At 36.3% G+C, this 25,653-nt stretch overlaps 3 protein-coding genes across 17 annotated transcripts in view; 1 reads left to right on the top strand and 2 right to left on the bottom strand.

Moving 5' to 3' along the window:
- The window catches only part of col6a3 (collagen, type VI, alpha 3), an 87,350-nt gene extending 80,913 nt beyond the window's left edge, over positions 1–6,437 (top strand). For 5 of the 15 annotated variants that reach the window (XR_015499395.1, XR_015499392.1, XM_087267776.2 and 2 more), the window contains 7 exons: positions 101–175; positions 1,475–1,555; positions 2,175–2,228; positions 3,620–3,805; positions 4,328–4,390; positions 5,384–5,572; positions 5,648–6,437. Coding sequence is in view for 8 of the 15 variants with exons in the window: in XM_087267776.2 (XP_087123902.1) it covers positions 101–175; positions 1,475–1,555; positions 2,175–2,228; positions 3,620–3,805; positions 4,328–4,390; positions 5,384–5,572; positions 5,648–5,688 (689 nt within the window). In the remaining 7 variants the exon portion in view is untranslated. The remainder of the gene's footprint in view (positions 1–100; positions 176–1,474; positions 1,556–2,174; positions 2,229–3,619; positions 3,806–4,327; positions 4,391–5,383; positions 5,573–5,647) is intronic. The other 10 variants (XR_015499394.1, XR_015499391.1, XM_087267778.1 and 7 more) reach the window with 5 other exon arrangements.
- An 8,106-nt stretch (positions 6,438–14,543) lies between these two features.
- cops8 (COP9 signalosome subunit 8) lies at positions 14,544–25,004 on the bottom strand. Its single transcript, NM_200229.2, is given in 7 exon segments — positions 14,544–15,517; positions 16,243–16,305; positions 16,473–16,580; positions 24,143–24,275; positions 24,354–24,402; positions 24,491–24,561; positions 24,891–25,004. Coding segments are annotated over 7 exon segments (576 nt in total). The 5' UTR covers positions 24,963–25,004; the 3' UTR covers positions 14,544–15,437.
- trim63b (tripartite motif containing 63b) lies at positions 18,534–20,046 on the bottom strand. The gene is given in 1 exon segment (NM_201095.1): positions 18,534–20,046. A coding segment is annotated over 1 exon segment (1,047 nt). The 5' UTR covers positions 19,926–20,046; the 3' UTR covers positions 18,534–18,878.
- Positions 25,005–25,653: the final 649 nt, after the last annotated feature.

Raw genomic sequence — 25,653 nt, 5'->3', positions numbered from 1 at the left:
AATTGCATACTTTTCTACTAAATAGTGGTGTGTATGAATTTGTAAAGACACTGCCAAGATCTATGTGGCATCTAGCTGACCTCAGATTTCTTTTAAACAGAATCAGAAGATAAGACCGTTCTTGCTCCAAGTGAAGTGATTGTGCCCTCTGCACCCTTAAGTAGACCAGAAATAAGTAAGTGATGCAGATTATTTTCATATCATTAAAATTTGCAGAAACTTTTGTTATGGAAATACAAATTAATATAAAACAAAAGATTTATATTACAGTTTTTCTCAGTCGCTTTAGTGCATTTCTCACAACACTATTTACATTTGCACAACAGGTCATGCATTTCTCAAAACAGTTAGTCATTTGTGCACATCCTAGTAGCAGTTTCTCATTCCTTTCCACAAATTGCAAATGCTTTCGGACATGCATTAATTGCTTTCATACAACTCTCTGCTATTTATAACATTATCATCAGCTTATGTCATGTCAGTCAAAATGAACTAAACTTGTAAATGCTGAATAGTCATTCCATAGAAAACTAACAGTCCTCATTTCATTACTTGAGTCATTACATACAAAAATGTTGAACTTGATGTCAAAATCGTTAAAGCAAACTTTATAAAAAAAATTAAATCTTTATTTTTCTGAAAATGTCTTTAAAGTTGAACAATTTGATGAATGATTTACTGACCTGTGTATGTTGTAGGTTCAGATCCAATATGTACTGCAATATTGTTTACAGTTGTGCACAGTTCAACCCAAAGGGAGTTTATGTTTGTTGTAAATAAGGGTGTGTTTATTTTTGCACAATGCTGTGAATAAATTAGAACTGCAACAAGCAAATGCAGTAAAAATGTGAAACATACATATTCAGTGTCTTGTACTCAGATAACTCACTCAATGCAGTGATGTCTCACTTTACTGTAGTTTTCAAATGGCTGTGCAAATAGTATATAGTGCTGTCTTGAGCATTTTCAGGAATTTTCACCAACATCTGACTTTTTTGCATTGAAAAAATGTCCAGAGTAAACTGTGATAATGAAAACATGACGAAGCCATTTGACTATCTTGCTCATAAACAATGGTGTCAGGACTTTTCATTTTGACGATACTGACACTTTGATTGACATGAATACTTGGTTTTGAGGAATGAACTATCCATTTTGAGCATGTGATGCGCTTTTGCAGGTTATCATCTAGGTTTTGCAGTTTGTACTAATTGTTTTGAGAAATGCATTTACTGTTGTGCAGAAATGCACTGGTGTTGTGAGAAACGCACCAAAGCGACTGAGAAAAACTTTAACAGCTCTCTGAAATCAGCTTTCTTTCAACCCCTATGCTCATATTAAAAATTCTTTGGGTATTGTTGTTATGTACTTTTACATCTTATATATGTAATTTAAGTATTAAATGAACGCATATATGTCAGTTTAAAACAAAAAGCTCTGTGTGAATTAACCTCAATCTGGTCTATTCGAGCAGAAGCGGCAGAGCAAAAAGTTCTCGGCCCAAGTGAAGTAATAGGGATTGTGTCCTCTGCTCCGTTGAGTAAACCAGAATTAAGTAAGTGATGCAAAGAATTACTTCGGCAGCCTATATCATCAAAATTATTATTAGTCAGTTTCACAATAGCAGACTGCAAAAGTTTTTTTGTGTGTTTCTGATCCACATACAAACAGTACATGTTCAGCACAGACAAATGTTTTTCATTTACTTGTTTTATGCGCTTCTCAGACAAATTTTCTATTTGAATTTTTGTGGAACATCTTGTTTAAATCCTACATGAAAGCAGCATTGTGGGTGTTTACAGATAAAACGTCATTAGAGCATTCTTTTGTTTCAGTCTTGTGCATAAATGTTAAAACATGATGACAAGATCAAATGATAAGGTGTCTGTATGTGCAGTATTCTTTGTACTGATTTGTTAAAAAAAGAGAAATTACAACAGGCTGTCAGCAGTTTAGAAATCTGCATTTTATAGGGTGTTTTGTATTAATGCAATAGTGAAAAAACTGAACTGTTATATTACTCAACATACAGTGTTAAAGGCAATATCAAACTCTTAAATGGGAAAATATGTGTGATCCTCTTTGTTTCCCACTTGGCTACTTTCAAACAGCAAAAATAAGCAGTAAAATAAAAAACTCATTTAAATGTTTTATTTCTTTTCTAACTACCACAGTGGCTGAGCATAGTTCAAGTGCTGTTCTCCCGCCAGCACCAGCTCCAGCTCCAGGTCAGTGCACTATGACCATAATTTGAAAAAGGGATCTTTAATTAGAGTTTGATAAAATTTTGCATTTTAATTTCATTTTTTCAGCTGTCTGAGCTGTATGATCTCTAGGGATGGGTTGACTTAACAGTTTTTTATATTACTGATATGATATGGAAGCAATGTATTAACTTTATACAGTTGAAGTCATATTTAGTAATCCCCCTTTGATTTTTTTTATTTCTTTTTTAAATATTTGCCAAATGATGGGGGGCTAATAATTCTGATTTCAACTGTATTTTTATTCTTTGATTTTTATTCATTTTATTACGTTTTGACAGATGGTATATTTAGATGGATAGATGGATGGATGGATGGATGGATGGATGGATGGATGGATGGATGGATGGATGGATGGATGGATGGATGGATGGATGGATAGATGGATAGATAGATAGATAGATAGATAGATAGATAGATAGATAGATAGATAGATAGATAGATAGATAGATAGATAGATAGATAGATAGATAGATAGATAGATAGATAGATAGATAGATAGATAGATAGATAGATAGATAAAAATGAAGGCTAAAAGAAACATGGAAAAATCTGTGCTGGAAACAATGATTTCTGCATTGTGTTCTGATGTGGTATTCAGCATTTAGTATTCATAGCAGAGCAATGAGGTCATAATCTTTTTTAGATGGAAACAGGGAACCCCATTTCCTTCTATGCAGTTGGACTTTTAACATGACTGCATCTACAAATAATAAACTAACCAAAGGAAAATGTTGACCAACACATCATTTTACTTACAGCAATAACCCACTAACAAAGAGCAATACTTAAAATGAATGAGGGGGAAAAAACACACAAAAGGCATGTTTACTCAGGAGGGGTTAGGAAGCAGACATTTGTGAAATGTGGCCCCTGCATAGACACTGTTCATGGGTCTGACATCATACTTAATTACCAGCAGACTGCAAGTGTATAACACAGCTATCAAATGAACTTCAAACAAAGCATAAAGTTTAACTGTCTTTGTGAACAAGGTCACTGCTTTTTTTTTTTTTCTGGTGAAATAGTACAAAAGTGTATGCCCTTAGAAACTTCAGTCCTATTACAATGCAAAAATCAATGACTAAAGAATTCAACCTTCTCTATTTGTGTGAAACACTGTGTTTTAGTAGCCTCTGCAAGTATAACATGCAAGAAGAAATTATTGAAAATGTCACATACTGTGGTTTGTATGTTCTTTTAATCTGGCTAACCCCTTTTTTTAAAATTCCTAATCCCCTTTAAATGAGCTATATAATCACTTATAGTTTCCTGACTGTTCGTTTAACTGGAAACACTAACTGTCTTTGTCCTCTTTCATGATAAACCCTCTTTTGTATGTTTGCATGTTTCAGTTAACACTCTTTTGGAGCCATGCTCACTTGACTTTGACACTGGACTACCATGCAAAGATTACCAAGCTAAGTGGTACTTTGACAGAAAGAATGGATTCTGTACACAGTTCTGGTATGGAGGTTGTGGAGGAAATGACAATAGGTTTGAAACTGAGTCTGATTGCCTGAAACGCTGCATGAAGACAGGTATGTGCACGCTTTGATCCCTTGGTCTGGGGTCTTTATGAATGAATTAAATCACAATGTAAATGCAGTAGTTGCAGTACTTGTGATATTGTCTTAATCTCTTAAATCCAGAAATATGATGAAACTAGGTAGAGTGATGTAGTAAATTAATCACTATGTTTAAATGTGCACCAGTAATTAGAGTCAGTAAATATGACTTAATTATTGTGAGATATGTTTACATGACACATAAATCCTCTTTATTGCAATTTATTAACCTCTTTACAAGCCAATATTGTATTGTTCCGATTATTTGCTACATGTGCAAAGGTTTCATTGCATTATTGAAAAAAAAAATGTTATAATTAAATAACAATCAGTGAATGTAAGCATAGTCATTGTATTATTACCTCAGTAATTCTGCAGCACACAGCTATGGCATTAGTAGCCTGGAGATTGCCCCTCTTTAATAGGAGGAGCAACAAATGAAAGACATTCAAATTCTTGAAAAATGAATTCCACTTGTTTGTTCTTCTACCACAGTGGCTGAGCAAAGAGCAGCTGACGAGCATATCAAAGCTGTTTTGCCGCCAGCACCAGCACCAGGTCAGTCCACCCTAACCATTTGAAACCTCTTAAAGCGTGTTATACCAACTTTAGACTTTAAGTGCTTCATTAAAAACATTCATTCATTCATTTTCTTTTTGGCTTAGTCCCTTTATTAATCTACGGTCACCACAGGGGAATGAACCGGCAACTTATCCAGCATAATTTTTACACAGCGGATGCCCTACCAGCCACAACCCATGTCTGGGAAACATCCATACACACTCATTCACACTCATACACTACAGACAATTTAGCCCAACCAATTCACCTGTACCACATGTCTTTGGACTGTGGGGGAAACCGGAGCACCCGGAGGAAACCCACGCAAACGCAGGGAGAACATGCAAACTCCATACAGAAATGCCAACTGACCCAGCCAAGGCTCAAACCAGCAACCTTCTTGCTGTGAGGCAACAACACTACCTACTGCGCCACTGTGTTGCCTCACTAAAAGCAATATATTTGAAATTCAAAGCAGATTGAATTATTTGTTTTTATGCCTAATGCTTGGAAATTGGTTTACACAAGAAAAAACATCCTGTTATGGATAGAAATACGAACCATGTGAAGATTGAATTCTGCCTCACGGTCCTGCAAAGATGTTTTGAAAACAATAAAACAACACCTCCTTATTGGCACAGTGAATAATACTCTACATTTAGAAGTTTGCTTTCTTTCTATTCCTTTCATTTTCCTTCTTAAAAAACTAAATTTCTAGAAAAAGATAATGGATTATTTTTTCAGTTTAGGACCTGTTTTTCTCCTGCTGTGAACCTAAAAGATTCAAAAGCTGTTATTTTCTTAATACAACAGTTAATGCCAATATAGACCCTTTATTTTAAATGTGTGGATGATGTTCTAAAACAAACATATCCATTAAAAAACCACACTGAAAGTCCACTGTGAAATAATTTGAAAACTTTTAGCTAAGATTTAGGTGTTGCAAATAAAAATGATTACTGTTCTCATCCTCACTGTGTTCTTTAACAGCTTCCCTGCATGTCACTGTGGATATCTGCAAACTACCAAAAGAAGAAGGATCATGTGCAAAATTTGTGCTTAAATGGCATTATGACCCGCTTAGCGGAAACTGCACCCGCTTCTGGTACGGAGGTTGTGGAGGGAACCAGAATCGCTTTGATACACAGGACGAGTGTGAGAAGGCTTGTGGAAAAGCAGGTGAGTTTACCTGTAAAAACAGCTTGTTAAGACTGACTGGCAGAGAATACCTTTAATGCTGTTTGTCTATCACAGCACCTGTTAAACAAGGCATCATGGCTTCAGTTAAAACATAGGAACTAATGGAGACTGTAAGCCAACCGCTGACATCACTCAGAGGATATAGCACCTAAAACTAGAAGCTCCACCACCTCCAAGATGCCTGCACTGGACCTTGCCAGAGGATTTAATCCAAAGAAAACCTTGAAGTAGTATTTTCCACACAAGAAAAAGAAGTGTCTTTGTTTCATGCTGGTGCTACATTTGTGTTTTGTTTTTTCCTTTTTGTTGAAGAAAAAAAGTTTTATTTTATGGGTTTGAAACCCAGTGTGGATGTCCAGGGCAAAATTACTTTTTATGTTATTCTGTTTTAGTCATGTGGTTTGCTCGAGGAAATATCTTGATCAAAACATATCAGTAAATCTTTGTACTTGTGAAACACATTCATGACAGTTTAGTTACATTTAGTAAATTCTAGTCCCTAATTACTGCAGTGCCCTCATTATGTTTTTTACAGCTTGGAAGGAAGAATCTTAATTGCTCTTTCTGGTCATAACGCTGGAGATCTTCACTGACTTTAAAACAAACTCCAAGCAAATGCAATGTTGATGTTAGACAATTATGAAGTGATCATCTAAAAACAGTTTCATTGTTTTAAATAAAGATGCATTTTTGGGGGGGAAATTGCCTTACAGACAGTTTTGGTTGCAAGAAAAAAAGCAATTAGAATGTACTTGTCCACTTTATTTTTGTGGGTGGGGGTGGGATTCAACTTGTTATTTCACTTGGGAATGGGAAGATATAAATAAATTAGTCTTTATATAAACTTTGGATGTGTCCTTTTTTCTTTTTTTGTAATGCATTATAAGCTTTAAAGTGGTTTTACTTCTAACATGCAGCTGTGAGTCATGCTGAGAAGAATATCCTTTTTATGACTTTTAACATTCACTCCAAGTACTGCTAAAAGAAATGATTTAATTAAATGGAAATATGTGACCTTTGCATGGAAAAAGAGCAGGTTTAATTCAGGACACACTGCACTGGCAGATAATATTTCATATTTGCATAATGTTGTCACTTTTATTCCACCTGTACACATGATGTGTGCACATACAGGGTTCTGATTTTTAATAAATAGATGAAATGATTTAGCCTGTCAAATTTGCAAGTGACTGAATGCATATTAAAAAGAGGCAAGTTCATAATGTCCTCCTATGAATAGCTCGATGTTTTATCACATTGGAAATAATGCCAAATCAAGACTGTTTGGGGAGGAAAAGCATCAACAGACGTTTAATATATCAAGTTCAAGTCAGCTGAAGATAACAACCTTTGAGAAACATTTCACTGAACTTTCTCTGACCCACTTCAGAAAGGTTTTAATAAATAAAATAAAAACTACTGCCTTTTCGTAGCACCACTTACTTATTAAACATTGAATACCAGTTCCAGTCATTTATATCCTCAAAAACAGGTTAGAAGTAAACTGCTTTAAATGGAAAAGTGTATAGTCTACACCAACAGCTGAGACAACAGAGAATGAATTATTATCCGTTTTTTCCATTCTTACACTGCATCAGTCGACACATCTTATATCACCATATAAACACTTTACAAAGCGTCGCTTTCTGATTTGTTATGCACACGTGTTGCATTTTTCTGTGCCAGTCTGTTTGTAAATCCATCAAAGCAGCATATGCACATTGTCATATTTAATCCTAAACAATCTGCACACGGCCTTATAGGATTTGCAGCAGTCACTGTAGCCCATGATGATAACCAAGAACAGTCATAAACTCTATGGTTTCCTGATGATTTATTTATTTTTTTTAACCTGTTGATTACCTGGTGATAAAATGTCATATCAATGCCTCATGCTTCAGTTGCACTTAATAATGTTAATTTTATACATTAAGAAACTATGATGTGTTTTTTTTTCTACTTGTGTGATCCTGCTGCTCCAATTAGCTTTTAGATGTTTGTTTATTTTTGTGTTTTAAGTTTGAGTTAAATCTCATCTTTGGATTATTTTACCTGAAAAATAAAACCTGCTTAATAATTATGCACTATTAAATATGAGGCTTTTCCTTCCATCTCTTTTTACCATTTATAGATCATTTCAATTATTGTTTACAAAATTAATAACACACACAAATCAGAAAACGAGTCAGTATCTGGTGTGACCACCATTTGCCTCACACAGTGCAACACTCCCTTGCATAGACTGGATCAGGTTGTTGCTTGTGGCCTGTAAAACGTTTAACCTTTTCTCTTCAACGTCTGTGTAAAGTTGCTGGATATTGGCAGGGACTGGAACATGCTGTCATATACAAAGCCTTTCAAACATACTCAATGGTGACGCTGTGAGTATGCTGGCCACGCAAAAACTGTGATGTTTTCAGCTTCTAGGAATTTTGTACAGATCTTTAAAATATGGGGTTGTGCATTATCATGCTGCAACATGACGTGATGTTAGTGGATAAATGGCGCAACAATGGGCCTCAGGATCTCAGGGATGCATTCAAAATGCCATCAACAACATGCAGCTGTTTTCATTGTCCATAACATACACCTGCCAATAGCCTACCATAACCCCACTGCAAATATGGGCCACTCACATGTCTATTCACAGCACTGACATCAGCAAACCATTCATCCACACAACCCACATGTAGAATGAAACTGGGTATTCTTCCGTGAAGAAAACTCCTCTCCTATGTACCAGACACAATCGAATGTGAGCATTTGCTCAATCAAGTCTGTTACAAATAACTGCAGTCATTCCAGGTTTAAGTTTTATTTATATCCTGCATAGCAATACAGAAGCTACCTCAAATTAAGACCCCGGTGAGGATGACGAGCATGCGGACAAGCTACGGTTTCTGACAGATGTGCAGAAATTCTTCAGTTATTCAAACCAATTGTTGCAGTTGCTGTTAGATTGGCTGGTCTAAGAAAATACTGAATGTAAAGATACTAGATGTGGAGGTCCTGGGCTGATGGTTACATGTGGTCTGCAGTTGTGAGGCCAGTTGAATGTACTAAATTCTCTAAAATGTTCAATTTATGTGCAATGGCTCTAGTGGACATTCCTGGAAACAGCATGCCAATTGCACCTCAAAACTTGTGATATTTAGCTGACAGCTAGCTCTCTGCAACTCTCAATTGGTTGTCCACTGAAACTAAGCAGGGCGGCACCCAGTCTGTACCTGGATGGGAGACCACATGGGAAAGCTAGATTGCTGCCATAAGTGGTGTTAGTGAGACTAGCAGGGGGTGTGGTCCGTGTGGGTGCCAACGCCCCACTATTTTGACAGGGACATTAAACCGAAGTCCTGACTCTCTGTGGTCATTTAAAATCTTTAAAAAAAAAAAAAAAAAAAAAAAAAGAGCAGCGGTTTAACCCTGGCGTCTTGATCAAATTTGCCCACCTGCCTCTGTCTGTCATGGCCTCCTAACCATCCCTATATGATAATTGGCTTCATCACTCTGTCTCCTCTCCACCAATCAGCTGTGGTGTGCGGTTTAGCACAGTATGGCTGCCATCGCATCCTCCAGGTGGATGCTGCAAACTGGTGGTGGATGAGGAGACAAATGCCTACCTTTCAAAATGTCTTTTCTAATGCTGGATTTATTTATTAGTTTATTTTTATCTGCATATTTCAATTTAACTAACTTAAACTATCATGAAAGAAGCTCTAAAAGGGAGTGAAAAAAAAAGGAAATGTTTATGTGTGCACAAGTAGGAGAAAGAGCTACAGCACTTCTAACTAGATAGGGCTGCTTTCTGAATGTAAACAAAACTGGGATTATAAGATGTCAGTATGGTTTATATATCAGTCTAAATAATAGAGTGTGCCTTTTAAGTTTCCTGCTTCTTTTCAATTTAATTCAGATGAGACTTTCTAGCTCCTATGTGCTCTCTGACTTTGTGCTGTTTATCCCAGGCTCAGTTGTATGACTCATTGTAGTGGTATTTTGGCTTGCCACGGGTGCAATAAAAACAAAAACCAGCTATATATTTTAAATCATAAAAGACTCAGCCTTAGTCTAATGAATTTATCTGCAAGCTGCATCACTCAGGAAAATGATCTCCATTTGTCCGATAACAAGGGCCAAGCATTTCATGGCAATGACACTGTGTGTTTCCACGGTTACTGACACCTTAGTGTAATGTGACCCATCTGCAATTGGTTATGCAGCACCAACAAATGAGACCCTGGTCCGCAAAACCACTTATAATTCAACCACAAAGGATTTGAAAGCTGAATAAATTAGCTTTCTGTTCATGTTTCTTAGGATAGGACAACTATTTGAAAATCTAGAATCTGAGGGTGCAAAAATTTTATTTTGAAATGTTTGAAAATTTACAAAATACATTCATGGAGCATCCATGATATTTAAAATATATATATATAATTTTGTATTTTAATTAAAATATTTTTTACCCATGCGACTTAAGCCACTTGGTCCCAAATACTACTGTCACTAAGGTCAATTTAGTTTATTCAATTCACCTACATCTTAGGACTGTGGGAAAAAACAAAGCATCCGGAGGAAACCAACACCAAAACGGGAAGAACATGCAAACTCCACACAGAAATGCCAACTGACCCAGCCAGGGCTCAAACCTGCAAACCTTCTTGTTGTGAGGCAATCATGCTACCCACTGTGCCACCAATGTCCTATTTATGTATTACATGTAGAAAAATTTGTTGTGTAAATGATATTGCCCAAAATTCTGTTTAACAATAAAGTTTAAAGTAAGCAAAAACATGATCCCAGTTTTGGCTCTACCTCATTTCCTCTCCCTCACAACGATGAAATGTTTTGAGGGCAAACAGACTTTGATCATAATTATGGTAAACAGATGTTTGAATGTGAAAAATGACAGCAGATTCCTTGTTGGCTTTCATTATGAAAGACAGTCTTTCCATAATTAAATTGTGCTAAAATCACTTCACTATGTAGATTGAACCAGATTTAATCAACGCATTATCTTTATTTATTCGTGTCCTTTTATTAAGCACCATTACACCCACCTCTATATGACCAAAATCGCATCCCACTCTCATCTTTGGACATTTTACCCCACAACACTGATTAGCCCTCAACCCACAATCCTCCCCCTTCTCCGGATGAAAAATGGGAAAGGTTTTTTCCACTGACTAGAACATCCTGACACTTCTCATCTGCCTCCATTTTGGGTTTGGAAAAAAAATGCAAGTCAGCCAGCAATGAGACACCATGTGCTCACACTCTCTGGTCCAACATGACCTGGGACAGGGTGAAGAAGAACAAAACGCCTTCTCCACAAACATCTGCATTTGCAAGTATGGACTTTTCTGGAATATCCATTTTCTTTTGTGCTACTGATTATACTAAATGACCCACTCTATCTCAGTGATTGCGAAGGAAAGTAACAAGCAAATGATTGGAAGTAATTGTGCTGAGAACTTTGGCTGAGTGGTTAGCACATCTGCCTTTCCATATCCTGACAGACTTGAGCTTCTAGGGAGCATTATGTAATTGCTTGGCCTGTAAATGTTAAAGCTTGATGTTCATGGAAAATTACTCCAAACGTCATGGAATTATGGCAAGTTGGAATAACAAGAACTTTCTCAGCAATGCTTAATGTTAAAAATGAGATGTCTCATTATTATCAGTTTTTCTTTCATTCTCACACAGCACTCTGCTTACAATAAATAATGTGTTAACACTTTACAATGACATTACATAATTAACATTACTTAACATAAAACAAACGATATCAGTAAAATACCTGTGGGTTTCCCCCACAGTCCATAGATGTGCAAAATTGGCTGTAGTGTATGAGTGTGTGTCCATGTAGGTTTACAGTAATGGGTTGCGGCTGGAAGGGCATGGGCTGCGTGAAACATATGTTGGAATAGTTGGCAGTTCATTCCGCTGTGGCGACCCTTAATAAATAAGCGACTAGGCTAAAGGAAACTGAACAAATGAATAAATGTGCAAATCAAGAAAAATTAGCAATTCTAACAATAACGACACAGACTGTGTCCTATGCTGCCAATATTCCAATGCTGTCACACACCCTTGATTCATTAAACCACATAAAAAAACACAAAAAAAGCACATGAAAGGCTGTTAAAAAACAAGATCTTTTAACCACAAAATCTGACTCAAAGTATTTAATATAATATTTGCACAGGAATTTTTGGGTTTCCTCCTTTTGGGTGGGTTTTAGGTAAATTGCCCCCAATGCCCATGCAGCACAGTTGATAATTAAACCACTGTCAAGGCAACTTATGATCACAAATTCAGGTCAACAGAATCACTGTGATCCCCCAGACAACTGAGCAACTTCAACAAACAGAGCGTGGAACACAGAAGTCATTAAATTAAGAATGGGACACAATCTTGGATGACAACTAAACCCCTGCACAAAGAAAAACAATGAAAACAGTTATTTGCAAAAAGAAGATAAATCTTTTTCTTTTTTATCTAGGATCAAAATGCTGGAACTAAATAAGCGCACCAGGACTTGGAGCCAAACAAAAAGCAGCTGCAGTTTGTTTGACTCTCTTAAAAGGATTGTTTTTGAACCTCATCCACCACAGAGGAGAAAATGCTGTCTATGGGACTCTGTAGTGTGTTTTGTATTTGGACACCACCTTCATGTGTGGTACACTGGTGTCCAAGTTGGTCTGGCTGCTTCTAGTATGTAGTTCACATACAGAAACATAATGAGAAAGCAAAGTTTTCTACCCCTGAGTTTTTCTTGACCAAACATCATGAGAAATACACAATAAAATCAGGTAAAATTGTGGAATTCGGTGCAAATTAAATGAGTCACTCTTTACACTGGGTGAGGTTACTCACAAACCTCCCCTCCTCTTTTGAACCATCAGCAACAATTAACTTTGAAAACCTAAAAGATTTTGTAATTATATAGTTTTACACGATAGTCAGAACAAACAGCTACTTCAGAATATTTAGCTATAAAACACTATTTCTCTGTCTCCTACAAGCACACTCAGTTTTAATGCTTCTTAGCTTGGAAAAAAAGCCTATGACTCATCCACCCACATGGAAACATTTTCCCTGCACATGTGGCAGAATTTTTGTTTATTTGAATTCAATAAATCTATTACTTCGTGTTTTGACAAATAACCCTACTCCCTCAATGGTTCATAACGCTCTCTGTACATAAACAGAAAGACAGTACTTCAGTAAGGTTTAGATTTGAAGGATGGCAACACTTAAGGTGTTGAATCGAAAATTTAAACAGATGCAGGAAATGTGCAGTATTTAGTGCTGCATTTAAGGAGACAAAGACATTACCATTTTAAGAAGTAACACAAAGGTCGAAAATGCTTATTTAGCACATTTACAAAAGATTCAACATCAGGCGAACTGCTATCTTGGTGTTGAGGGACAAAAATGACAACAAAACCTCTTCAAAGAGGAGATTAAAAGCAGAGGGATTTGAAATCTCTTCACCTTTACATCACGTCACCTCTGTGGCATTTAGCAAGATGGGATACAGACATAACCCTTAACCTTTGGAAAAAGCAGACTGATTAGGGAAGGCCAATAGCTTTTTACAAACATCTGTCAAAGAGGAGGTAAAATCTGGCTTTTGTAAATCTTCCTCAGGGGTGCTTGTTTTATTTGAAAGACTAAAGGAAACACCATCATAACAACACCAATTTATCATTTGTCAAGTAAAAAAAATCTTTCAAAGAGTAAATTTCAGTTTTCTTTAGCTTAACAAATAGCTTAGCAATTTCATGCGGGCACCAGCTGCTCCATAAAGCCTGTGTCTGTGACCTCTGACAGCTCCTGATGTTCAGCTGGTCTGCATTTATTACTGTTTGATGTCATGTAAGGTCAATGATGATCTCAGAACACCACACATATCCTTTGAAGTTTTTATGTACTTGTTTAAAGAGCAAAAAACTATACAATATAAAATAAATGTAAAAGAAAGGATAATTGGGCTGGACCAAGCAATAATTAAAAGCAGGTCTGTGTGTTTTGTTTCAACACATTTACCTCTCAGGAGTACCATTTCTTAGACTACTATGGAAACACAAAGAAATTCCTGAGCTAACAAATTAGGTTTCTGTCAGTATTTCAGCATTTTGTCTTTATAATACTCAATGCACTTGTGCATTGAGAAAATCATTCTCAAATCATCTCCCATGGCCTTACGGTAAAATAAATTCTTTATACAAGTGTCCAATGTTTTCTCCCATGTTGCTCAGACTGGATATGACCCATGATCATGTGAGCAAAAAACACATGTGGATTCTGATATTCTCAGTGGAAATTACAAGCGTGTATTCAGAATTTCTTACCCGAATGGACAGAAGCATTATTCTCTGTTTTTGTTACTTTGAAAGCAATCTCCACATAACTTTGAAGACTGATAAGACTGTGTATTAAATGTATGGTCATAGATATGCAGTGTGATATATTTAATAAAACTAATAACGTTGACCGATTTTAAACATTGAAATGTGTTGTAAACGTAATTTTTCAACGGCTTTGTACTCCATTGGCACATAAACATCTCCTTTTGTGTTCAACAGCAGAAAACGAGTTTTGAAAAAGCAAATGTTGAGCAAATGATAGCAGTGCTTTACATTAAAGGTGGTGCAGGAGAAATGGTTTTAAACCTTTTAGTTTCAGGGTCAGTACATCTGCAACGGTGTACAGCATATAAGAAGGTAGCAGATAAAGGTCACTTTAAAGGTGTATACAGTTTTTTCAAAACATAATATATTCAACAAACTGGAATTAGGAGTCAAACCCTGTTTTGTAAATGTAGCCAAACTGTCCATCGGATGCACACTTTGAATCTCAGCCATCCATATTTGGACACACTACTTAGTTTACTGAATGTTTTATGCCTGTCATATAATCAAAGATGCAAATTGACACAAGATTAACATTTCAAGAAACTAAAGACATTTATCGTGAAGATAACATTTAAGGTCAAACAATCAGTAAAAATGAATGGTGTTAATTTCTCACAGTACCATATGTGTCGGTTGTTTCAGCACATATGGAGCTTTTATCCTTAAGCTGAAAGGACATGACGATAGCCAACAGCTGGTATGTTTCCTCTTCTTTTTCAAAACCACTCTGCGTGAGAAACCAAGGAAGCGGTGCAAAACATCTGAACAGCAGACAGAGATGCACTGTCAACAAAACACTTGTCAGACAGTGGAAAACATCTTAAATACAACTGTGAGCCACCCAAAATAAGCTGTCGGTTGTTAGCACTGCTAAACAATACCTTCAAGACAAAGGGTTTTTTCTTTTTTTCTGGACAATCATAAAAACCTACTTACTTGCAGACTTGCATGGGCCTATTTTCTAGATTAAGAAAGGTAAAATACCCACACACATTTGGTTTAAAATTTGGTCGACGTATTGCAAGCCACCTTGATTCCCCGCTAATTGTATAAAATCTTATAAAATGACATCAGGCATATGAACAAATCATAATGAGGGATTTTGTTTGACACGTAAAATTAAACTAACAGAAACCACCAGAACAATGTGCATAAAGTGAAGTATTTATGCCAAAAAATAATAATTTACAATATTGACAGCATACTCCAAAGCAGATTTGTACATGTAAAACTATTTGGGAATTGTCCTATATCACTGTGGCTGACGGGTTCAAGAAGCAAAACAGGAAAGAGAGCGACAGCAGTTCCATCACTGGACAGGACCGGATTCGTGAAGGGTCCTGGACACCAGAATCTTTCTTCTGAAAAACAGAGTATCTGAGAGAAGGTGAGGAAGAGGATGGGAGAGGGCGGAGTGCTTATCAGTTCTCAAGAAAAGCCACGTAGTCGGTAAGTCTGGCCAGCTGTTGTTCGTTTGGAACCAGCGAGACCGGAGGCGGATCTGGAGAGAGGGGAAGGCAGACGAGAAACATGAGAGATGAGGGGATTCCTTCAAGCGCTCTATGATCTGCTGTATAACACACAGACATATGAATGTAAACAAAGATGTGCCGCAGAACAAATGCATGAATACGTGTGCAAGAAAGAGAGTCCACTACAGATGCAACAGCTCCAGAAAAGAAAATTGTCATGGCAACCATGTTGAATTAATAAACATCAGCTGCTTGTAGTGAAAGCTGCAGGTCATCAGTACTGGGAAACATTTCTCAATCATCAGTTACCCAAATGCATTACAGACATCTGCACTGTCTCACGAGGCCCGTGCAGAAACCCAGATGCTGCTTGTTCCTGTTCTTTTGGAATAAATGTGTCTCGTAAAAAGTTTGCTCAGTGGTTCCAGGCAAACACATAAAAAGCTGTGTGCAAAAACAAGGCAAATAGCTGCATCGTTCAGAACCATGAGCTAAAGGTGAGCAGGATCTACAGAGATTCTTGTCAGTTACAAAATGAAGGCATATTTGAGAGTCGGAGAACAAAGAACATAAGTGGAATCGAGGTGAAGTCACCATTTCATGTGCTTGTTATGAAATAACCGTGCAGAACTCAATGGAATAAGTTTCTGTTCAGAGGAGGGGCAATGAATGAAACCTTATGGAGAAATGAGTCATAAAGTTGAAAAATAACATCTGTTCTTGCTAGTAATAAGAAGTGAAACAGCGCCCCCACCTGGTTTCTGTGGCATGATCATCCTGGTGTTTGGATCTGCCTGCCACCCATGACTTACTACACCTTGAGCAAAAAACAAAAGAACATTTAAATGACAAAAACATTACATTATATTTCTTTGCAAAAGACCATAAAGAAAGACATGAACTAAAAATTAATGGTTGGAGTAAAAATAATAATAAACATATGAAAGTCCAAGCAATGAGCACTCAAATCTCAAAAACACGCACCTTTGACGGCCTCTTCTACCGAGTATCCCACAAAAGCAGCAAAGTCTTCTGCACTGATAGAGGTGTAAGCTTGAGCCACTAGCCCATATGCCCTCCTACGAGTTGACTCTACAAGAAACACAAAATAAAGAAAAAGATTTTTAAAAAGGTTATTCTTGTTTTTGTTTTTTCAGCATTTTGGTTTCAAACACTATTTTTTAGGAATCTGTGGCCATCGTTTATACTAGGGCTGCACGATATTGGAAAAATATAACATTACAATTCTTTTTTTATTCTGCGATATATATTGTGATAAAAATAGAATTTCACTTAGATCAGTTGAATAACTATTTGAAATGAATGTATTATTATCTACAAGCATAAATAAATTGAATAAAGAAAAAAACACAAAATAAAAATATATATTTATTCATAAAGCATTTTATTGTTTTCTGAGCAGTAGAACTGTATTCAGGTATACAGTAATTGAATAATCAATTGTAAAATATAACATAATAAATTATAATCCAGACTCATCATTGCATATACTTGTAATGTGACTTTTGTGAATGATCACATTGCGATATCAATGCTAAAACGATACACTGAGCAGCCCTAGTTCATACATGTCTAACTAATATGGCATTTCTTACATATGTTGAACAATTATGCCATAAACTTATGGAATGGGCAACTTACTTTGTTTCACTTGTCAATACCACCAAAAAATAGTGGCGCCCATTCACATGAAAAGTATCAACATAATAAAAGCAAAGTACATTTTTAGTTACAAGATGCCCTATTCACAACTGACCAAAGAATTATTAGTTCAATCTAGAATTGAAGTCAGTAAGATTTTTTATTTAATTAAATATTTGTATTTTTTTTTTTTTTTACTTTAATCATTAATTTAATCAATAATACACTTTGAAGTATTACATTTTATTTATTTACCAAATTGAAGAGACTAAAAAGTAAAATTATGGGAAAAATTTTTGCTTTCATTTTGAGCAAAATAAAATTACTTCAATACCATCATATGCATTCATCTCTTAAAAATTTTCCTTTAATTTTTTAATCCATTTTATAATGAAATGACTCAAACTGAGGAGACATAACATGATTTAAGAATAGCATAATTCCCACACATAATTACATAAAGCAGAGAAACAAATGAAATCATTACTGAATAGTCATTATGCATACTAGATTGTCACTTAATGTTTCTATAGGACAAAAAACATTTTCTGTCATAATTATAATAATTATCTAATACATAAAATTAATCATTATTTGCATGCATGAACAACAAAAGTAAACATTTCAGATATATAATATTTTGTTTAAAATGTTATAAATTAAACATCTTTATTTAGATGTTTGTCCTATTAATGGGCAGAAGTCAAATGCTTACAGATACTTCCAAACATCTTCAGCTCTTGAACTAAATAAATAGCTCTCTCATAGCAACAGTGTTTACTTACAGCTACTTGAATGCAACTCCAGAGAGGTCAGAAGTGGCTACAAGACTGCCGTTTTAAAATTTAAAGGCAGACATGTGCATGTTATGCAGGGATCTTTAAATCAAAATTATTAGCCGTTATTATTGTATAATGATGGTTTGTTCTGTAGACTATCGAGAATAAATATAGCTTAAAGAGGCTTATAATTTTGTCCCTAAAATGGTGTTTTAAAAATGTAAAACTGCTTTTATTCTGGTCAAAAAAATAAATAAAATAAAAATAAGACTTTCTGCAAAGGGGGCTAATAATTCTGACTTTAACTGTATATATAATGAAGAGCTGCTGAGCAAGGCAGAGACTGGATGGTGGGTGGTGGTAAGGGAAGCAATGGCCATCTGTCCTCTTCTGGTATTCTACCCCAGAGCCATATCTCATCCTCTTACCTTTTAAAAATAGCATGTGCCTTTAGCCAGAGAAGACAGTTGAGAGCAAAGAGTGCACAGAGTTTACTTGTGTACAGTTACCTCTGATTAACTCCAAGACTTCCATTGTATCTTTAAATGTGAATGTTGATTTGTACAGTACGTATGAACAATAAATAAATGTAAAAACTCAAATCTCAATTTTCAATTTTATTTATTTTCAAACAATAAAGAACATTAAAAAACAGAGTAAACTGAAAATACAGAACTAGTAACAACAGACTGCAGAAATAAACAACAGTGACTCATTTCTGAGCGAAACAAAAGTAGGAAGATAACTTTTAAGAACAACAGCAGCATTTTGACTAAATTATAAAAAGTATAAAAAATGGCACCTAGTTATTTGGAAATATTCTTTTGATTATACATGTTGAAATGACAACACTGCTTAGCAGTGAAATACGAATATTAAAACTTCTATTTTCTCATTTGTCAATGACCTTGCTAAACCTTCCTAAACCTCTTCTTTTCTTCCAACTTATTTACTCCTCTTCTTGATCTTCAGCGTCTTCAAATTCCTCATCATCCTCTCCTCCAAAGTCCATCTTGGACAACAAAGTCTCCACCTGCTCCGTATCCAAAGTGAAATGGTCCATTCTTTCAAAGCCTGGCTCGGGCCTTTCTTCAGCAAGTGAGCTCTTTGCTGCGTCTTTTGTCTGGGAGATCAGGTTCTTGGAGGCCTGCAGGAACTCTGCGGCACCACTTTGCTCCAGAGCCTGAACTGCCATGTCTGTTAACTCTGTGGCTGCCTGAAGACGGTCCCCATAACGCCTAGCCAAACTCCTGAGTGCACCAACCTTCTCGTCTTGCTCTTTGCCAATACGCTCTAAGAGGGCATTTTTACGCTCCTCCAAGGCTGCATAGAGGGAATCGAAGCATTCGCCAAGCTTTTGTTTGGCACGTTGAGCATTGTCCTGAACAGCTGTGCAGGCCTCCTCCATCTGGTTAAGCAACGCCTGAAGGCGGCCATTCCCCGCCACAAGAGCATCAATGGCATTGCTCAGCTCTCCCTTTTGAGCCTGATAGACACTAGCAAGTGGTGACACCTCACAGTCCTTATGCTGGCCAAATACCTTACACATGGAACAAGTGGGAGTTTGGTGAGTAACGCAGTAGATGTTGATCTTCTCGTCCTCGTGTTCTTGACACATTAGCTCTTTGGAGCTTTTGGGTTTTATTGGACTTTCAGTGGTGCTGCCACCACCTCCTCCACCACCCTCTTGTTGCTGTTTGTAAATGTCGATTATGTTCTCAACAAGAAGATTCCTCTGAAGTCCATGCACACCATGGCGATCAAGAACCACTTCAAATCGACAAGTTGGGCACCGAAAAACACCACCAGAGAAACGATAAGGGTTTCGAGAGTCATAAAGATCACTAGCACATCCTCGACACAGGTTATGCTGACACGGCAGGATGACCACTGGTTTGGTAAACATGTCCAGACATATTGGGCAGCTTAGCTGTTTCTCAAGGCTCTCCATCGAGTCAGGAGTCCCCAACAAAGAGGCAGTTCGCTGAATGTCCATGTTGGTGGTTGCTCTGGCTCCTTTTGCTGTATCACTTTAGTGGCGTTCTCCTTGAAAAATGAGGTTAAAAACAAGCTGCTGCACACAGCAGTAAATGATTCCCTGCAGTTGTCAGATCTATTCTGGAACAGAGTTCCTTTGCTCTTTATACCACCCTCAGCCAGAGGGTGACATACCATTCCTCCAACCAATCAAAGCACACATTCCTATCCACTTGTTTTCAAGATTCATTTTTGGACATGAAAAAAGCCCCCACCCTTTTAAACCCTCATGATGATACCATAACACCTTCACCCTTTCCTGTGCAGTGTTTCCAGTAAAATTTCCTTATTGAAATATTTGCAAGAAGACAAACAAGTTTTATGTCAAGAAAACAAACTTTGTCTTTGTCTAAAAACACTCTTTGAGCTTGTATTATACATCTCTAGATAGGAATATTGGAGCGGGAAAATGCTAAATTGTACTTTATCAATACTTATCACATTGAATGTCTAGATATCTGATAAAAACCTTACATAAAAATAAAGCATGGATATATTTTACTATCATAGTATTCAGAGGGTAGGTTTTATGCAATAAAATCATCAGAAATATCTTGTTCAAATGGTCTTGAGAAATTTGTTTGTAAAAAAACAACCGTCGGTGTCCTAAAAAACAGTACATAGGGAACCCGTGAACACATGGAAAGGGTTATTTTTAACTTATCCTTGGTCTGGGAGGATCAGGTGCATACTGGCACGTGGGTATCAAATGAAGGCTATGTTTTAGCATGGTCCCTGATGATATTAACACAGAGAAGATGTTGCAAAGATTACTCCTAAGAACTCAAAAAGAACAGTATGGTTAAAAAAAAACTTGGATAATAAAGTAATCTGCACTTTTTGGTTATATCTGCCGGCAGTCGACATCTGAAAGGTTTACACTGGGCCTATGATAATGCAGAGATAAAGCCTGGGCTAAGTTTAGTCATGAACTGCTTGAAGTGGAATTTGAAAGCAAGAAATTGATTACTTTCCAGGGTAAAAAAATCTAGATACATTTCATATTCATACTTTTAACCACATTACTAAACAAGACTAGACAACACGCATAACTGTATATAACGTGCCCCCTACAAAGTATATTTACATTAAATCTAACAGTAATTACCCTGGGGTAAAGGTCATTTAACAATATTAAATAAAAGTTATTCTATCCGAAATAAAAAAATAAGACTTTTTCTAATAGTGTATACACACACACACACACACACACACACTATATATATATATATATATATATATACACACACACACACACACACACACACACACACACACACTCACACATATATATACTTCTCTCTTTCGTGCATAAGGGAACGTAATTTACGCACAGATATCCAATAGCCTACATCAGTGGTTCTCAAACTTTTTTCACCAAGTACCACCTCAGAAAAATTGTCTCTCCAAGTACCACCATAAATAACTGGTATTGAAATACATATTAGGTCCAATTAAGTGGCTACAGCTTAGTACAAAACTACAGATTAATTCTTATTATAATGAATATTTATTATTGTCAGCCACTTTAAACATAATAGTCTGAACAATAACACACTTACAGGTGAAAAAAATAAATGAAACGACAACGTTTAAATTAAAATGTGATTTGAAAAGTTAATAATGGCACTGTTCTTAAAAAGTAAAAAAAAAAAAAAAGTACAGTAGGTTATGTGTGTCAGAGAAGCAAGTGATTAAACTACACCTGTCAACATTGGGATATAAAAATACGAGATACGCCCCAACAACCGTTACAAGTATGGGGAGGAAAAAACCTCAAATGGTAGAATACATAACAAACATTAGAAAAATAAAAATAAAAAGTTTAGCCTATTAAAATCAATTTCCTGATCACATGGTTGATTTCGTACGTGGGTTAAAGTGGGTTAAAAGTGTTTTTTTTTTACTTGAATTATTCAGCAACTCCTCCGCGTACCACTAGGAGGAAGCCTGCGTACCACTTGTGGTACATGGACCACAGTTTGAGAACCACTGGCCCACATAATTCATTTTGTTTGTTAAGTGCAGCGATCTGTTTCAAAACTATTTCTAAAATCAGTTAAAATTTCCAGCTAATAAATAAATGAGCAATAATAATGAAGCGTGTTTAAAACCTGACAGGTGGACAAATTTAAGCTTGTTTTTAATAAAACAAATATAAATATGCATATTATAAATAATGTTCATAATAATATTAACATTTTACAACAGCGTGTCATGAATAAACTAAAAAAGGCTCCAGAGATGAAAAAGGCATGGAGGCAGTGGTTTTTATATTTATGTAGAAAGTAATAATTTTTGTAACATTTCAATCCTTTAATTATTTTTCTTTTCTTCATATTTGTGTATTGCTGTATATTCTGTGTGTTTTAAGTAATGTGCAAGTGAGGCACACAACTAATGTGCTCTGTGCTGGACTTTAGACCTGCTTTCAGCTGGTCTATTGCGCAGTCTATTTTAGTTCCTCAAAATTGCAACGCGCCAACAATTGGCCTTAACACACCTCTTATCCAGACCAAAACACAAAGTGGTGCAACTGAATTTGCCATTGAAACAACGTGGCAGAAAACAGTAAAATTAAGGTTACATTGGTCTGAAAATATCAAAACGTCTTCCACCTTATTGCGCCGTATGTATGATAGGGCGCCAAGTGTTTGTTGTCCTTGAATATTACATTGTGTCACTTCAGAGAGACATTATTGGCAGAAACGTTATGAATTCTTACTAAACATTTAATGTGTGAGCTAGAGCTGCACAATTAATCGTTAAAAGATAGCGATCTCGATTCGACGCCCCTTAAACGATCTTAATCCAGCATTTCTACGATTCTGTCAATCATGTTTTCAAGTTCAGGAGAGAGGAAAAGGCGGCTACACGAGTCTTTTCATTGTTTCACACACGTTGCTCAGTGGCATTGACAACTCCAAATGATGTTGAATGAGTCACATACTGTATTTATAAGGTATAATTCACCTAAAAAAAAACTTGCAACATATGCAGGTTCTGTTCACTAAAGTAGAGGCGCGCGCGTCTATCATTAAGTAGAGCGCGCGCACGCGCCCTCTCTGTGATAACAGCTCACGGTCAGGAGCTGACGTCACGAGTAATTTCCCGATCGCGAAAACATCATATTAAGACAAAAATTAGTTTTTTAATTCCTGACCGTGTGCTGTTATCACAGAGAGGGCGCGTGCGCGCGCTATACTTAATGATAGACGCGCGCACGTCTACTTTAGTGAACAGAACCTGCATATGTTGCGAGTAACAGGTAATACAGTTGTAAATAATATTCAGTTTGTGGCACAGAGTGATCGTTTGGGAGCCGCGCGCGAAGTATGAACAAGCACTTAGCAGTCAGAATGAAACCGAAAGTGTGCAAGTTGAGTAAAGTTAGCAACAGATTTGCAGATAAGTTATTGATCCGGAAAATGCGATTCTGCGAATCTGTTGCTAACTTTACTCAACTAAGTGAGTTCTTCATTTAAATGATCGTATCGCATTTTAGAGTTATGATTACGACAAGCATTTGATGTTTTTTCTTTCATAGCGAACCCACAGTTGTGCATGAAAATAAATGTTTACAATGTTAGTATAAGTACTCTAGCCTATATTGTTAAATATAATCTGATAATGGCAAATGTCTGATTTTACCAGTGAATAAAATTGTCTAATATGACAGATTTCAAGCATATATCTCAAACATATCAATTCAACATCAGAATTATATTTAAGTAGAATAGAATTATTTATAGAAACCAGTAGACCTACACATAATATTATTATCGAGGTTGTGTCATATGCTTGTTTTTACCATACCTTTATTTTACATCTACAGAATCATGACAAAATCGTGATCTTTATTTTAAGCAAAAAAAAAATCGCGATTCTCATTTTAGCCAGAATCGTGCAGCTCTAGTGTGAGCCTAACCCATCACAGATCTGTTGTGTGCACAAAACAGCAACTACAAAGTACCCCAAAAAATATGCACTGTGAAAAAACCCTGCAAATCTACAATTCTAAAACAAAATATCTAAAAAATCCTGTATTCGAAGCATTAAATGTCAAGAATGTGTTTAAAGTGACAAGAATCAGCCTCAAGGGCAATATAAGCCACTTCATTATACTGTAGATTACACCCAGAATATAGCATAAAAACCTAAGCCATATGACAGTACCTCTTAAAGCTTCCATCACAGGGAGAATGCTTTCAGACCACTGGTAAGCAGCAATAGCAGAGTAGATGCCTGGAAAGTCTCGCTGCCAGATCCGCTGTCCTACAGCCCATATAGCTGCCATCTCTGGGTTTGCCTGTAATTAGGAATTGTATTAGAGATCCTAAATTGATTTTCCTTAACATTAGACACACTAAGAGGGGGGAAAACTCACTGTTTTGATTGCTTGGGGTATCCGTTTCCAAAGGTATCTGGCATTATTCCTACATAAAGCACATAATTATTATGACAGAATGAAATGATGCTACAATTGTAAACAAGCCATTGAAATAATAAATATATGTAACATACATGTCGTTGTGCAGGAGATACAAGACTAATAACTGGGAATATACTTGAGGCGTTGCAATGCCACCAGGAGCCTAAGATAGAAGGTAACTTATCAAACATTTTGAAATATAACGTTAAACATAATGTATGCAGTCAGACAGCAAGTTATATAACAGCAGACACATTTGAATACAAGGAAAATATTAGAGTAACGTTAGACAAAACTTAACAGACATTAACACAAATGAACAAATAACGTTAGGCTAAATAGTTCATCTTTGTTTAATCCCATGCTAATGGTTTCAATAGGCTTCATGAATAGTGTTGTTCATGTGACAACCACGATACTGTAGCTGGTCAGCAAATAACAAGCATGCACAGAATAAATAAACGAATAAGTCAATCGCTCTGTCTTATTTACCTCCAGCTCCTGGGTTTCAAACTGCAACAGCAGCTTTTCATCAAGTTCAGCCATCATGACACACACGGGCATCTTTTACAGGAGCTTCATATGCTAACGGCTAAGGAAAACAAACAGCTGCTTCTCCGGCTCAACGGCGACACAGTGACACCTGCTGTACTGGAGAGTAAACGACACCACGCCCTTAATGTAATGTAATACTGTTTTTAAGAAATATACGGGTCATTAAAAATACAATAGTAAATTTAAAAATGGTATGTTAGAAAAATTCTAAAAGTTTATTAAGCTGTTTTTAATATAGGCTATAGAGAGAGAGAGAGCTTAACAACTGTGTCCTGTCATCTTAGTCTTATTATTTCTTGGTTTATTACTATATTTCTGCCTCATATTCTGACACCATTGTTAGCCCTGTTTCAAATATACATCTCTTATTAATTAATTAGAAGTAGCTTATATAATAGGTCTAGTTTTCAGATATTAGCAGTAGTCTATTTCCTCTTTTCAGTACAATTGTCATTCATAACCAGTCCTAATTTTGGAAGGTACGTGGTTACATGCCAGTTCCCGAAAAAGATGTGAGGTAGCAAGAAGACTGGCATTACAGGATGGGTCAAAGTACATACTGTACCTCATAATTGCTGACATTAACAACAAAAAGGGCTGACAATAGTTTGACAATTTCAAGAGGTTTGGTCCCAATATTTGTTGCTACTTAAATACGGATTAAGTTAAATAACTAATTGTTTATATACCTTAATATGGT

This window comes from Danio rerio, chromosome 9, assembly GCF_052040795.2.
Source record: "Danio rerio strain M-AB ecotype USA chromosome 9, GRCz13ab, whole genome shotgun sequence".
Classification (NCBI taxonomy): Eukaryota; Metazoa; Chordata; class Actinopteri; order Cypriniformes; family Danionidae; genus Danio; species Danio rerio.
The sequence above is the reverse complement of the archived record's forward strand: the minus strand, read 5'-3'. Positions and strand labels throughout refer to the sequence as shown.